Here is a 13,418-nt window from a genome sequence, read left to right as displayed (position 1 = left end):
TCCGCTGCAGCAGGGGGCCGAGGACAGGGACAGGTGAGCCGTGCCTCCAGGCCCCTTCGGGTCAGTACCCTGTAACCCTCACAATGACACCAGCCTAGTTCTGTAGACAGGAAGCCAGGGCCCCGGGGCCACTCCCTTGCTCAAGGTCACTGGTAAGAGTCACCGCAGAACTGCGGCTGGCAACTCTGGCTTCCAAGATCATGCCCTTAAACCGCTCTGTCAGGGAAGGAAACCCGGGACCAGAAAAGACAGCAGAAAGCACATCTGTGTGTGTGTCTTCTTTGGCCCGCCCACTGTCTGTGTCATTCTGTCAACACGCTCTGTGTTGTGTCTGTGTTAACAACTGTTCTAGGAGCCTTAGGATGTTAACCTGTCAATGGCTTTCACAGGAGTAAGTGTTGTTACCAGCCCTGCGTGTGTTAAGTCGCTTCATTTGTGTCTGATTCGGTGACCCTATGGACTGTAGCCCATCGCTCCTCTGTCCATAGGATTCTCCACTCAAGAACACTGGAGTGGGTTGCCATGTCCTCCTCCAGGGGATCTTTCCGAACCAGGGAATGAACATGCTCATCTCTCATGTCTCCTGCGTTGGCAGGCAGGCAGGTTCTTTACCACTAGTGCCACCTGGGAAGCCCCAGCTTACAATAAGTGTCCAGAGAGTGGTTCAAGGTCACACAGGAAGTGGCAGAACTGGGAGCTGTGTCCACATGCTCACCTCTACAATCTCTTTTCTTGTTCACATCAGTGTCTAGATTTCTGGTATATCTCACCAACTGACGGACTGACACATCACTGACTCAATGGACATGAGTTTGAGCAAGCTCCGGGAGACGAAGGACAGGGAAGCCTGATGTGCTGCAATCCATAGGGTCACAAAGATTCAGAGACAACTTAGCGACTGAACAGCAAAGAGATTTATAATCCCTGGCAACTCTGGGTCCAGCCTACAGCTGACTCAAGCTGCCCTCTTTATTAACTAACTATTTATCTATTTTTTGGCCATGCTGCATGGCTTGCAGGATCTTAGTTCCCTGACTGGGGATTGAACCCAGGTCCTGGCAATGAAAGCACTGAGCCCTAACCACTGGACCTCCAGGGAAGTCCCTCGCTGCCCTCTTTAGATGGGCTATGTGCTCTCCAGTTTGCCACAGTCCTCACTTCTCCCTAATGCCTCCCCAGTAAGATCCTTCTCATAATAAGTCTGTCTCACTCAGTTCTTTCTTGTTTGTTTCCTGGCACCTGAGTCTCTAAGCCACAAGCAATCTTCTGTCTCAGATGTGTGCAGATGTTTTCTGTAAAAAGCCAGATAGTATAGATTTTAAGTTCTGCCCATCATAAGATCTCTGTTGCAACTGCTCTTCGACTCCACTGTCATGGTGCAACAGCAGCCACAGTAGAGGGTCAGGTGTGGATGCGTGCCAGTCAGATCATTTACAGAAGCAGGTGGTGGCTTGTTGCGCCAGACTGAGCCCCTCTGCCCGATCCACTCGCCTCCACTGTCCTGAGCCCCAACAGCCTCTATCCCTGCCTGCCTGCCTTGTCTTCTGCTCCCCTACCTTCTGCACATCTGAAGACAGAAGCTTAAATGTCACCTTCAGGGCCTAGAGGCCAGGAGTGGGGTTGGCTGGGACCCGGGTCAGAGCCTGCCCAGAACACGATGCTCCTCCCGCTGGAGAACTCCCTCAAGCTACAACAGATGCCACAGCTCGAGGGACTCGGCGAGCCTGGCCTCCTCCTCCACACAGAGGAGGATGATCTGTGCAGATGACCCAATGGTGCCACTGACATGAGGACCCACCTGGCACAGGAGAAGAATCTGCCTCTGGGAATAAGGAAATCAGTCTCTCTGCCCAGAAAACACTTTCTGTGGCAGTGTCACATATGAGCGATGTGGGATCTTGGTGGGAAGACGCCCACAGGGACCATTCAAGGCACTGGACTTTGTGAACTGGGGAAAAAATGTTAAGTCATTCAGTCATGTCTGTCTCTCTGTGACCCCCGTTGCTTCTGTCCATGGGATTCTCCAGGTAAGAATACTGGAATGGATAGACATTCCCTTCTCCAGGGTATCTTCCCCACTCAGGGATTGAACATTGCATTGCAGGCAAATTCTTTACCATCTGGGCCACCAGGGAAGCCCCACAGGGTCTGGGGAAAGCTGAGGGCAAAGTGATCAGAGCAGAGGGCAGAGGGCAGGTGAGCCCAGTGTATCCAAAGAACCAAGACTGGAGGGGATTGCACGCACAGGTGGGGTGAGTAACACGTGTCCATTTAGTGCGTGTTTTCTACTGTGGTCACTGTGCCAAGGGGGCGTCTGTATCGATGACTGCATTCAACACTCACAGAGGCCTGAGCGGGGAGATCTCCACACACCCATTTAAGATGAGGAAACTGAGGCAGAGAGGGGTTGGGGCTGGCCTCCGGTCACACACGGGTGGGTGTTAGGGCTGGGAACAGGACCCCAGTCTGGTGTCTGACCTGCTAGAAACATGTCCTGCTGTGGCCTGTTCCCCATCATCTTGGGGGGATCCAAGCTCTGCTTGGATCTTGGGGGGAGGTGCTCTACCGGTAGTTTTCTGTCTTTTGATGACTCAAGAGTACCTCGGATTTTCTTTAATGAAAATAAACAAATGAAGCACCTGGAGGTCTAGACAGGAAGACTGAGGGTCAGCGGGGACAGGAGAAGACAGTAGCCCCTGCCTAATTGGCCAGGCCAAGGGGTGTGCAGGGACCACAGTTGTTAACCTCCCCTCCTTGCTTTTTTTTTCAATTGAGGTAAAATCCACAGAACATAAAATTAACCGCTAGCCATTTTAACATGCACAGATCAGTGGCATTTACTGCATTCACAATGCTGCAGAGCTACCACCCTATCCAATTCCATGACATGTTCACCACCCCAAAAGGGAATTCCATCACCACTAAGCAACCCCTCCCCACCCCCTGCCCTAGACCTTGGCAAACAGTATTTTCTGTCTCTATGGATTCCCTTCCTCTGGACATTTCCTATAAATGGAATCATATACTATGTGGCCTTTTCTGTCTGGCTTCTTTCACCCGTCTTTCCAACATTCGTCCACTTTGTAGTGTGTGTTGGTTGGTGCCTCATTCTTTTTCAGGGCTGAATAATATTCAATTACATGGAGAGACCCTGGGTGCATGTTCAGTCGCTTCAGTCGTGTCCGACTCTGCGACGCTATGGACTGCAGCCCGCCAGACTCCTCTGTCCATGGGATTCTCCAGGTAAGAATACTGGAGTGAGTTGCCATGCCCTCCTTCAGGGGATTTTCCTGACCCAGGGGTCAAACTCAAGTCTGCCTGTATCTCCTGCATTGAAAGGTGGATTCTTTACCCAATGAGCCACCTGGGAAGCCCATGGAGTGACCACGTTGTGTTTATTCACTCATCAGTTAACATATTTGGGGGGTGGTTTCCACTTTTGGGCTACTGTGAAAAATGATGCTGTGAACATTTGCATACAAGTTCCTGTGTGGACATGAAGTGGAGTGGAACTGTCAGGTCCTGACAACTCCATGCGTAACTTTTCAAGGAACTACCAGACTGTTTTCTACAGCAGCTGCATCCCTTCCATTTTGCACTAGAATAGTCATTTCAAAACCATCCTTCCTGGGCAACACCAATCTCAGATCTCAGAATGGGACAGGGGGATGGAGGGTTTAAGACAAGGATCCCAGCACAGGAGACTCTGTTATATGGTGGTCAAGGGCTCTGGGGTTTGAATGCCTGGGCCTGGGTTTGGAGTTCACTGCTCGCTGGGTGTGACTGGAAGAATCATGGTGCCCAAAGACATTCTCATCTGAACTCCAGAATATGTTACTTTATGTGGCAAAAGGGACTTTGCAGATGTGATTAAGGATTTTGATGGGGAGATGATCCTGTGGACCAATCACAGGGATGCTTACGAAAGGGAGGCAGGAAGGGCAGAGCCAGAGGTGTGAGGATGGGGGTGGGCCACGAACTAAGGAACAGGGATGTGAGGCCTCTAGAAGCTGGAAAAGCCGAGGAATGGATTCTCCCCTGGGGGACCTTCAGGAGGAAAGCAGTCCTGCCCAGTCATTTTAGACTTTGACCTCCAGAACTGTAAGATGATACACCTGCATTATGTCACTAAGTTGGTGTACAGTAGTATGTCACAGCAACAACAGGAAATGGACACATTATATGTATGACCTGAACTAGCTGGTAAACTTCTCAAGGCCTCAGTGTACACATCTGTAAAATGGGACTAGCAAATATACTGACTTGAGGACTGCCATGAGGAATAAACTGGGTAATGTACATACAGGCATTCTTCTCAGTTCAAGACCACTACGATAAAGCAAGTGTTAGTCTCTCAGTTATGTCCAACTCTTTGCAGCCCCATGGACTGTAGCCTGCCAGGCTCCTCTGTCCATGTGATTCTCCAGGCAAGAATTCTGGAGTGGGAATCTCATGATAAAGCAAATACTGCAATAAAATGATTCTCATGGATTTTTACGTTTCCCAGTGCACATTAAAACTGTTTGCACTATACTGTAGTCTATTAAGTGTGCAACAGCATTGTGTCTAAATGTACAAACTTTAACTAAACAATACTTTGCTGAAAAATGCCAAAACAACATCGAAGATCACTAATCACAGATTGCCCTAACAAATACAGTAATGATGACAAAGTTTCCAAATGCTGCTGGAAAATGCTACCAACAAGACTCGCTCAACTCAAGATGGCACAAAACTTCAATCTGTCAAAAAAACATACCATCTGCGAAAGTGCAGTAAACAAAGGTGAACCCGTGTAGGTTCAGGCAGAGCCTAATGCTAGCCAACATGTTTTCCCAGCAAGACTGTAAGCCTCACAAGGGAAAAGAAGGTGTGTCCACCTGGTTTACAGCCGGTCCCAAGCGCTGAGATGGCCTGGCCCCTGCTATGGGGAGGGGGGGCGGTGGTGAAAGCTGCCTCCAGGTGTTGTGTCAGGGGCCCCAGGCCCCAGGTTCTGGGGAGAGAGCTCATGCAAGCACCTTAACTATCATCTTGCGGGGTCATCGTGAGGGTCAGAATGGGGAGAACCCTGGAGGCTATAGCTTTGCCGCCAGGCACAAGATGGCTGCCCAGGCATAGGTGGTGGACAGGTAACTGCTTCTCCCTCCCCTCACCTCCTTGTCTCCATTTTTACCTCCCTCTATCCCTCCAACCCATGAAATTAAAAGATGCTTACTGCTTGGAAGGAAAGTTATGACCAACCTAGACAGCATTTTAAAAAGCAGAGACATTACTTTGCCAACAAAGGTCCATCTAGTCAAGGCTATGGTTTTTCCAGTAGTCATGTATGGATGTGCGAGTTGGACTATAAAGAAAGCTGAGCGCCAAAGAATTGATGCTTTTGAAGTGTGGTGTTGGAGAAGACTCTTGAGAGTCCCTTGGACTGCAAGGAAATCCAACCAGTCCATCCTAAAGGAGATCAGTCCTTGGTGTTCGTTGAAAGGACTGATGTTGAAGCTGAAACTCCAATACTTTGGCCACCTGATGCAAAGAGCTGACTCACTGGAAAAGACCCTGATGCTGGGAAGGATTGGGGGCAGGAGAAGGGATGAGAGGATGAGATGGCTGGATGGCATCACCGACTCAATGGACATGAGTTTGGGTAGACTCCGGGAGTTGGTGATGGACAAGGAGGCCTGACGTCCTGCAGTCCATGGGGTTGCAGAGTTGGACATGACTGAGCAACTGAACTGATCCCTCCAACCCACCATCTTATTGTCTTTTTTTCACCTGTGAAGTCAACAGCGGCTGAAGGCCAGGCTGTCCCAGGTTGCTTCTCTGGCCTTTTGAGAAAAAGTGACCCAGAATGAAGAGGCCGCCAGGCCTGTGACCTCTTGCCTGCTCCCGCAGCACTCAGGGAGGTTCAGAGGCAGCAAGCACAGCTGTGGGGCACAGGGCCCGCCCTCACTTGAGCTCCTGGGGGGCGGGGTTATGCTGGGGGAGTGGTGGGAGGTGGGGCAGTTTGCCAAGGCCTCAGGTCCTGTGGACCTGGAAGGAGGAGGCAATCGGTGCTCCCAGGACCTAGGAGCCACCTGACTGGGGCAGTTCCAAGGCAGGTGGGGATCCAGGGATGGGGCTGCTTTGCGGGGCGGGTGGGAAGGGGGTTGCCTAGGCCAGGGTCAGGAGAGGAGCAGGAGAGGCAGGGTAGGGGCGAGGCTCCAGGAGGCAGTGTGGGAGGACAGTGCAAGGGTTGGCCTGCAGCAGCCCCAGTGAAGCTAAGATTCTGAGGGGCCCTCTGTGGGGGGGCTGGAGCAGGTGGAGCCCGGGACCTCGAAGCCGAGATGGACTGGATGAGCCTGTTCTTTCATTCCAAGTGGACCATCGCCTTTGTCGTCATCCTCGGTGAGTGCGGCTCAGCCCTGGCCCCCACCAGCCTCCCAGGCTCAGGGCCTTATCTGGACCCCCGTCCTGCCCACAGTGGTCATGCTGCTCCTAACGCTGCCGTTTGTCGTCCATTGCTGCTGTGGCGGCTGTATTCCCGGCTGTGGCAGCTGTATTCCCGGCTGTGGCGGCTGTATTCCCGGCTGTGGCGGCTATATTCCCGGCTGTGGCGGCTGTATTCCCGGCTGTGGCGGCTGTATTCCCGGCTGTGGCGGCTGTATTCCCGGCTGTGGCGGCTGTATTCCCGGCTGCTGCATGCCATGCTGACAAAGCTGCTCCTCCGGGTCCCAGACGGTGAGCTCAGAGCACCAGGGCCGGGTTGGGCACTGGGGCAGCGAGGAGCTGCAGTAGGTTGGGCGGGGGCTGAGGAGTGAAGCCACTGGCCCCTCTGTGCCTTGCAGGAATCCACCCCCACCCCAGGGATTTGATAACTTCGTCTGGAGCCTTAATGCGAATAGTCCCTGCCTCCCTGCCTTTGCCCTGATGGAGAGTAATGACAAAGCCTCGTTCACCCAAAGCCCAAGTCTAGAGCTCGTCCCATCAGCATGGGCAGTGCAGGTCCTTACGGCTTCACTGAGATGCCTGCTGGGTTCCCCAGCCTTCAGCTGGCATGGCTGTCACCAGGAGACCTTAGGTGACATGCTGTAGACACCCAGCCCCTGTCCGTTCACCAGCACTCAGCCCCTCGGTACCTGGGAAGCCAAGTCACTGGGTACTCGGCCTGGCTCCTGACTATCAGGGGCCCTTGGCCAGGTCCCCACCCGGACAGACAGAAAGAAGGGCTCCAGGCAAAGTCGGACAATCTTTATTTCTTGGAGGCCCTGCCAGGGTTGCTGAGTGAAAGCGGTCAAGGACACTATAGCTAGTGGTGGGGGCTTCTGTCCTTCTTCCCTCCCAGCCCACCCCTCAGGCTCAAGCGGGAGGGGGTGTATGGCTGCCCCTCGCCCTCCAGGGGCGGGGTGGGGGGGGCCGGCAGGAGGTGAAGGGGGAAGTAAGGAGAGCCTGGCCCCAGCCCCGAGTCCAAAGGCTCCTGCCCTGTTGGGAGGCCAGGGTGTGGACTGGAGGCCACTTTGTGCCTCCTCACTTTCCAAATCCAAAACAAAAAGCTCACTGGTGTCCCTTCTTCTCAGTGGATCCAGTGTTCCATCCCGTCTGTGCAGGGGTGACAGGCAGGGCAGGATGAAGAGGGAAATAAATAGCCTGCAGTGCCCGGCCCTGGCCGGCACTTTGGGGTGGGGGTGTGTGTAGGGAGAAAGGACACCCTGGGCTCCATTCCCGGGGGACAGGTTCTTGGGCACTCTGTTCAGAAAGGCCTGCAGCTCCAGTAGCTGGAGAACACAGAGATCTGGGGAGGAGGGAGACGGGGGGATGTGATGATGGGTGGGGCTGGGGGGTCAGCCCTGCTGCAGCCTCTGTCATCCAAGGGCCAAACGGCCGGAAGGGGACAGTGTTGCCGAGTGACACCATGGCCCACCCCCGACTGGTGTGCGCAGAGAGTGCAACGGATCTTAAGATCAGGGGGTGCTTTGGAGACATGCAAGGAGCCCTTGGCATCCCCGCCCCCACCCCAAAAGAAGGGGCTGACCGGCCTGTGGACTGGCTGGCCTCCTCTGGGTGAGGGCCAGCCCAGCCCAGACCCGCGTCCCCACCTTATCCTTGAGCTGCTGGCAGAGCTGCAGGGAGACAGTGAAGAAGACCAGGGCATCGTTGAGCCAGGGGATCACGGACTCCACCTTGTGCACGTGGCTCACCTCCAGGCGCTGCGCGCCCCACTCACTGGGGCAGACGAGAGGGGCCCTGAGGGCAGCCCAGAGGGCCAGGCCCCACCTAGGATGGGCGGGGCGCTCCTGGGACCCCTCTCAGGTCGCATACTTACAACATGGCCCCGGGGCTGTGCAGTACTGCGCCTCCGGCTGGGCGGAAGTTCTAGAGGAGAAAGCATCAGATGGGGTCAGGCCTGGGGCCGCAGGGCGGGCAAGGGCAGGCTGGGTGGGGGCTCACCTTGGTGGAATTGGGCTGCAGGGCATGCAGCTGGTACACAGTGAGGCAGAGCTTGTTGAGGTTGATGTAGACATTGACCAGGAGGTCAGAAGGCAGGGTGGGGGCGAACATCCGCTGTGGGGGGAGGGCCAGGCATGGGGGGGGGTGAGGGCTGGCAGGCACATCCCACCCCCGTCCCTCCAGCCCCTCCCATCCTGTGGACTAGGGCCTCCAGATTCTTGCCAGGTGCCCCGGGCAGCTTCTGGCACCACTGGGCTTGGAAACCAGTGACCCAGATCCGAGGGGAGGTATATTTCAGGGATTCAGAATGGAAGCCAAAGGCCCAATCCAAGAAAACCGCACAGAGAACTCTGTCAACAATCTGGGGCTCGCAGGACGCCCTGGCACCCCTGTGTCCCTCCCACTCTCCTGGAGCAGGGGTGGGCTTGAGGCACTGACCGTGAGGCCGCTGGCAGCAATCTCAGGCAGAGTGAGGGTGGCCGGAGTGGTGAGCCGGTTGCGGGCTCTGGTCAGCTGTAGCATCACGGCATCCATCAGCTGGGAGAGGAGAGTTGGTCACAGCGGCTGCCGGGGCAGCCCCATCAGGAGGAACCAAGTTATGGGAGCTCCCAGTTCCTTCCCTGGGGGTCACAGACTCGGGCCCTGAACCCCTGCAGCAGGGGGCTTGCTAAAGATGTGGGTAATCGGGCTCCAACTGGGGATGGGGCCAGGACACGTGCGCTGCTGACCACCCATCTGGAAGGTTCTGCGGTCTGGGATCCGGGGTCCTGGTCCAATTGGGGTGGAGGAGCCTGGAATTCAGTCTCAGGGGGCCAAGGGCTTTGAGGATGAGGCTTCAGACAGTGAAGGAGCTTAGAAGGAGGGACCCTAACTCAGGTTGGGTATAAGCGGTCAGGGAGGGCTTCCTCGAGGAGGCACTGGGATGGCAGAGTTGAGGCCTTAAGGTGGACAGGAGCCCTGTTTTCACAGACAAGGAAGGAAACTGAGGCTCCAAAGGTCCAAGGCCGCATGGCAGGGGAATGGTGGAACCTCTGGAGATTCATCCCTTCCCTCTGTGAGGGAGCAAATCTCTCAGAGACCCAGTGCCCACTGCTTCCAGCTCTTCACCCAGCTGCTGCCGTGGGTGCTGGGGTCACCTGGCTCCCAGGAAAGGCAGAATTACTGGGCTGCACATTATACCCCACAGGACACTCATAGTTCTGAGAGGGACTTTGGTCCATCTGGTTTCAAGTTTTCATATGAGGCCCAGAGATGGGATGCAAACCACCCGAGGACACACAGCAAGTCGGAGGCAGAGCTAAAGCGTGAACTCAGGGCACCTGAGCTCATCTTTTCCCTTCACACCACGTGGATTCACTTTGTTAACTACAAAAGCTTTTCTGCTGCTGGTAGTAATACCTGCAACTCCCATCTACTGGGTGTTTACTAGAAGCAATGTCACCTGCATTGTCACGATGGCAGGCACCACAGCTTGTCCCCTCCTTTTTTCAGGTGAGGCTACTGAGGCACAGAATGGCTAAGGAAGGGATTTGAGGTGGCCTGGCTCATAGTGCAGGCCCTGGGATCAGAACCCACATCTGTTTCTGGGGCCTGGGCCGTGAGCCATCCAACTGGCTGGAAGGACATGGCATACACTGAGAGGTGAAGGGTCGACTCTCAGCTTCACCTGAGGGTGGGGGCAGAGCTCTCCGGGGGCCCGATCGGTGGTCAGAGAACTGGGTTCTCCCACTCCTGAGGTGGCTCACCTTGAGGACCTCTGCTCCCGTCCTGAACTGGTAGCTCTCATCTCGGTTGGCAAGGAGGTAAATGGCTTGGCTCACGTGGTTCCTGGCATCTTGGATCTAAAAGAAGGGCCCACTGAGTGGTCAGTGGGCTGGGCCTTGGCAGGGAAAGGTGCCAGCCTCAGAACACCCATGGTCTCTGGGGGTCCAGCCTAGGGATTCCCACCCCAAGGGCCTATCTTCCTAGTAGGGGTGCGGTGGGTGCTGCCTGCGGGGCCTGGCTGGTGCAGTGAGGCAGCCTCGGTCCCCGGTCCCTTGCAGCTCACTTTCCAAAGGAGGACAAAGGGTAACAGAGGAAAGGCACAAGATAATAGGCTGTTCAGCTTTCACAAGGAAACACAGTGACTGGCGGGGGGGGGGGGGGTGGCGAGGGAAGGCAACTCTTGAGCTGAAGCTTGTGTGGTGGCAAAAGCTGGGGGAGTGGACTCCAGGCAGAGGGACAAGCCCAAGCAAAGGCCGTGAAGTGGAAACAGCTGCTGGCCAGTGAGAGGGGAGAGGGAGGCAGCAGAAGCCAGGCCCAATTACAGGAGAGGCTAGGAGACCAGGCACTGCCCATGCCAGCTGCGCTGCTAGGAAACATCTTTTTAAGCCCGCTGCAGCCGCAAGGCCCCGCAGCGGCCAGCCCTGGAGGCCTCAGCGCCGCAAGGGCCTGTTCCTGCCTGCCCTTGTGCCTTGTGCCCTGGGCTCCGGCCGGGGAAGGGCCCAGTTACCTGCTGCAGTTTCCACTGCTTGTCCTCCCGGAAGGCAAAGTGCAGCAGCTGGTTGTTCCTGGGCATCTTCAGGTTCACGTCCTGATAGGTAAGGGTGGGCTAAGCCGGGCAGAAGGATGTCCTCCTGCCACCAGCCACTCTGAGCCCTTGAGCCAGGGGCAGAAACAGAGTGTGTATGGTGGCTCAGGCCCTAGCCACTCCATGTGGGAGAGGGAAGAACATGGCCATTTGCGGGGGGGAGGGGGGGGGCGGCGCCAAACAGGGAACAGGAAAGAGGAACTCAGCCCCAAGAGGAACCACAAAGAAATGAAAGGGAAAAGAGCCGCGAAAGGGGAAGGTGGCTTCTGCTGGGAGGAGGTGTGGGGTTGTGGGCAGATGGAGAACATTTGCAGGTGCCAAGGGATGGAATGCCCACCTGAGGAGGAGGGGGACCTTGCCCCAGGCCTTGGCACCTGCTACAGGATCAAGTGCAGAAACAGTTAAGATGTTGGTCTGGGGCCAGCCTAATCCCAGGGCCAGACTATAGATAGGTACTGCTGTGTGCAAAGCACCCGCCCCCTCCCCACTTGCTGCACCTCTCAATGGAGTCACACACCAATCTCAGAAGGTTACGGGGGTTGTTGTCATTTTCAAACAAGGAAACCGAGGCCCAGAGAGGTCAAGGATCCTGCCCAGAGTCACACAGCTAGCGGATGGCAGAGCTGAGCTAAAGCAGGAGGCCCCTCACACTCCTGCCAGTTGGCTGCTGCGGCAGCATATGAGGGACGAGGGGCCGGGGGACTCACCGCCTGGCTCAGCGCGTCTCCCTGCAGAGTCAGCACGCCCTTCACCTGGTCTGTGCTACAACACGTGGGGGTCAGAGCAGCACCTGCAGCTGCCCCCTCCCACCACCCCAGCCTCCCAGTGGGCTATCACAGGATAGTCTAGACTGTCCCACTGCACACCCTCTGGACGCTGGAGCTGGAATCAGTCTGCAGGGCAGGGCCGTGGCCGCGCCACCAGTCCTAGAGGGTATCTCCAAGGGTCCCTCCTCCCAGAAGTCCACCCCCCAACCCCGCCTGGGTTTCCACCCAGCGCAGGCTCACCCACAGCTGCCCAAGACGAAGTTCTCCTGCTTCGTGGGCCCCTCGGTGCCTGAGCCTGGCAGAGTGAAGCGGAGCGAGGCCTCCTGGGGGGCAAAGGGGAGTGGGGTGAAGTTCACCGACTCCAGCCGAGCACCTGCTCCAGGAGCCCCGCTCCCAGGAGCCCTCCACCACGGCCAGTTTCAAGTCCCACCTGAACCCATACCAGCTCCTTCCACATTCCCTGGGGGCCTACCCTGTGTCCCAGACAGGATAGAGGACCCAGAGACACCCTCCCCGTTTGGTTGAGGAGCTCGGAAGTGGGGAGCAAAGTCTGGGAAGACAGCAGTCATGGCAACCGGTATTTCCGGCCTTATCAGGCACCGCCTGGACATTTTTTTGTATTTCCATTGGCTGTTTTTTTTTTTTAATCTTCACAACAGCCCTGAGGGCGGTAGTGCTATCTCCTTTTTGCAAAGGGGAGGCCCAGAGAGATCGAGGACTTGGCTGAGGTCAAAACGCTGGGTCCTTCAGATCTGAAGTTAAACGTCAATTTCAAAGGGTAGCTTCCCCGACCCCGGGGCTCAATCCAGGCCCGCCGCCCTGGCAGGACGGCTTGCGGAACTTGCTAATTATCTGCTGACGACCCGGGTTAGACGCTTTTTAAGTCCTAGGACTGAGTCCGGGGCCTGAGGGCAGGGCCTGGTCTGAACACCGCGCGTCGGGTACGCACCAGCCGCGAAAGGTCGAGGAGGAAGCCGCGCAGGGGGAGGCTGGGGAGGGTGGGCGCCCGCACAGGCCCTCGAGGTTACCTTGAGGATGTCCTGCAGTTGCCTCAGCACGGCGTGCACCTCGTCGTGTAACAGCCAGCGAAACTCCTCCTCCTGCGGGGACAGGCCCGCTGTCAGCCGCCCCAGCCCGCGGCCGCCTCCCGCTCGGCCCGGCCCGCGCGCCTCACCAGCACCGCCCGCTCCGCCGCCGTCGCTGCCATCACGGTCGCCATCGTCGCCGCTCGCCGCCCAGCGACCGTCGCGGGTCCGTGGTCAGTCGGCGGCGCCCAGGCCCACCCTCGCCGCCGATTGGCTGCGTGAGCGCCCGCCACGCCCCCAGCTCGCAACGCCGCGAGCGCCGCGGACCTGCCCCCGCCGACTCTCCCCGGACACCGCCCGCAACAGCCCGGGGCGCTGCGCGATCCGGCTGCAGCATCCTCAGCCGTTCACCCGCCGGGGTGGGGCGCTCGCTCGTCCCGCCCCTCCTCTGCTCTGATAGGACGCCCTGCCTGGCGCGCGCTTGGCGATTGGCCGGCGGTATGGCTAGCTCTCGCCGCACCCGGCGACTAGCCGCCGGGGGAGCCTGTCTCCGCCCGGTCTCGCCTCCTAGCTCCGTTGGTCCGGGAGGGACAAACCCCTTCATCTCCCGCGTGGTGCTCGGTGTCCGGGCGCAGA

At 56.9% G+C, this 13,418-nt stretch overlaps 2 protein-coding genes across 6 annotated transcripts; one reads left to right on the top strand and one right to left on the bottom strand.

Moving 5' to 3' along the window:
- LOC145531705 (uncharacterized) lies at nucleotides 1–7,286 on the top strand. 2 transcript variants are annotated; one of them, XM_081554771.1, is made up of 5 exons: nucleotides 1–33; nucleotides 3,120–3,243; nucleotides 6,295–6,381; nucleotides 6,458–6,714; nucleotides 6,822–7,286. In XM_081554771.1, exons 2-5 carry the CDS (start codon nucleotides 3,230–3,232, stop codon nucleotides 6,902–6,904), a joined length of 441 nt encoding a protein of 146 aa, XP_081410897.1. In that variant the 5' UTR covers nucleotides 1–33; nucleotides 3,120–3,229; the 3' UTR covers nucleotides 6,905–7,286. The 2 variants fall into 2 exon arrangements, with proteins under 2 accessions (XP_081410897.1, XP_081410895.1); XM_081554769.1 differs by lacking the exons at nucleotides 1–33; nucleotides 3,120–3,243 and having other exon boundaries at nucleotides 3,392–6,714.
- On the bottom strand, nucleotides 7,210–12,994 carry ROGDI (rogdi atypical leucine zipper). Of its 4 annotated transcripts, none has more exons than XM_081554766.1 (11): nucleotides 12,932–12,994; nucleotides 12,786–12,857; nucleotides 11,998–12,080; nucleotides 11,698–11,752; nucleotides 10,913–10,993; nucleotides 10,167–10,262; nucleotides 8,860–8,958; nucleotides 8,422–8,535; nucleotides 8,297–8,346; nucleotides 8,070–8,196; nucleotides 7,210–7,765 (listed from the first exon to the last, which is right to left on the bottom strand). In XM_081554766.1, the coding sequence occupies exons 1-11, from the start codon at nucleotides 12,974–12,976 to the stop codon at nucleotides 7,724–7,726; spliced, it is 864 nt and encodes a 287-aa protein (XP_081410892.1). In that variant the 5' UTR covers nucleotides 12,977–12,994; the 3' UTR covers nucleotides 7,210–7,723. The 4 variants fall into 4 exon arrangements, with proteins under 4 accessions (XP_081410892.1, XP_081410891.1, XP_081410894.1 ...); XM_081554765.1 differs by having other exon boundaries at nucleotides 7,210–7,572; XM_081554768.1 differs by having other exon boundaries at nucleotides 11,698–11,747; nucleotides 12,002–12,080.
- Nucleotides 12,995–13,418: the final 424 nt, after the last annotated feature.

The sequence above is a fragment of the Giraffa tippelskirchi genome, chromosome 13 (assembly GCF_054371585.1).
Source record: "Giraffa tippelskirchi isolate mGirTip1 chromosome 13, T2T-mGirTip1v1.2.pri, whole genome shotgun sequence".
Lineage (NCBI taxonomy): Eukaryota > Metazoa > Chordata > Mammalia > Artiodactyla > Giraffidae > Giraffa > Giraffa tippelskirchi.
The sequence above is the reverse complement of the archived record's forward strand: the minus strand, read 5'-3'. Positions and strand labels throughout refer to the sequence as shown.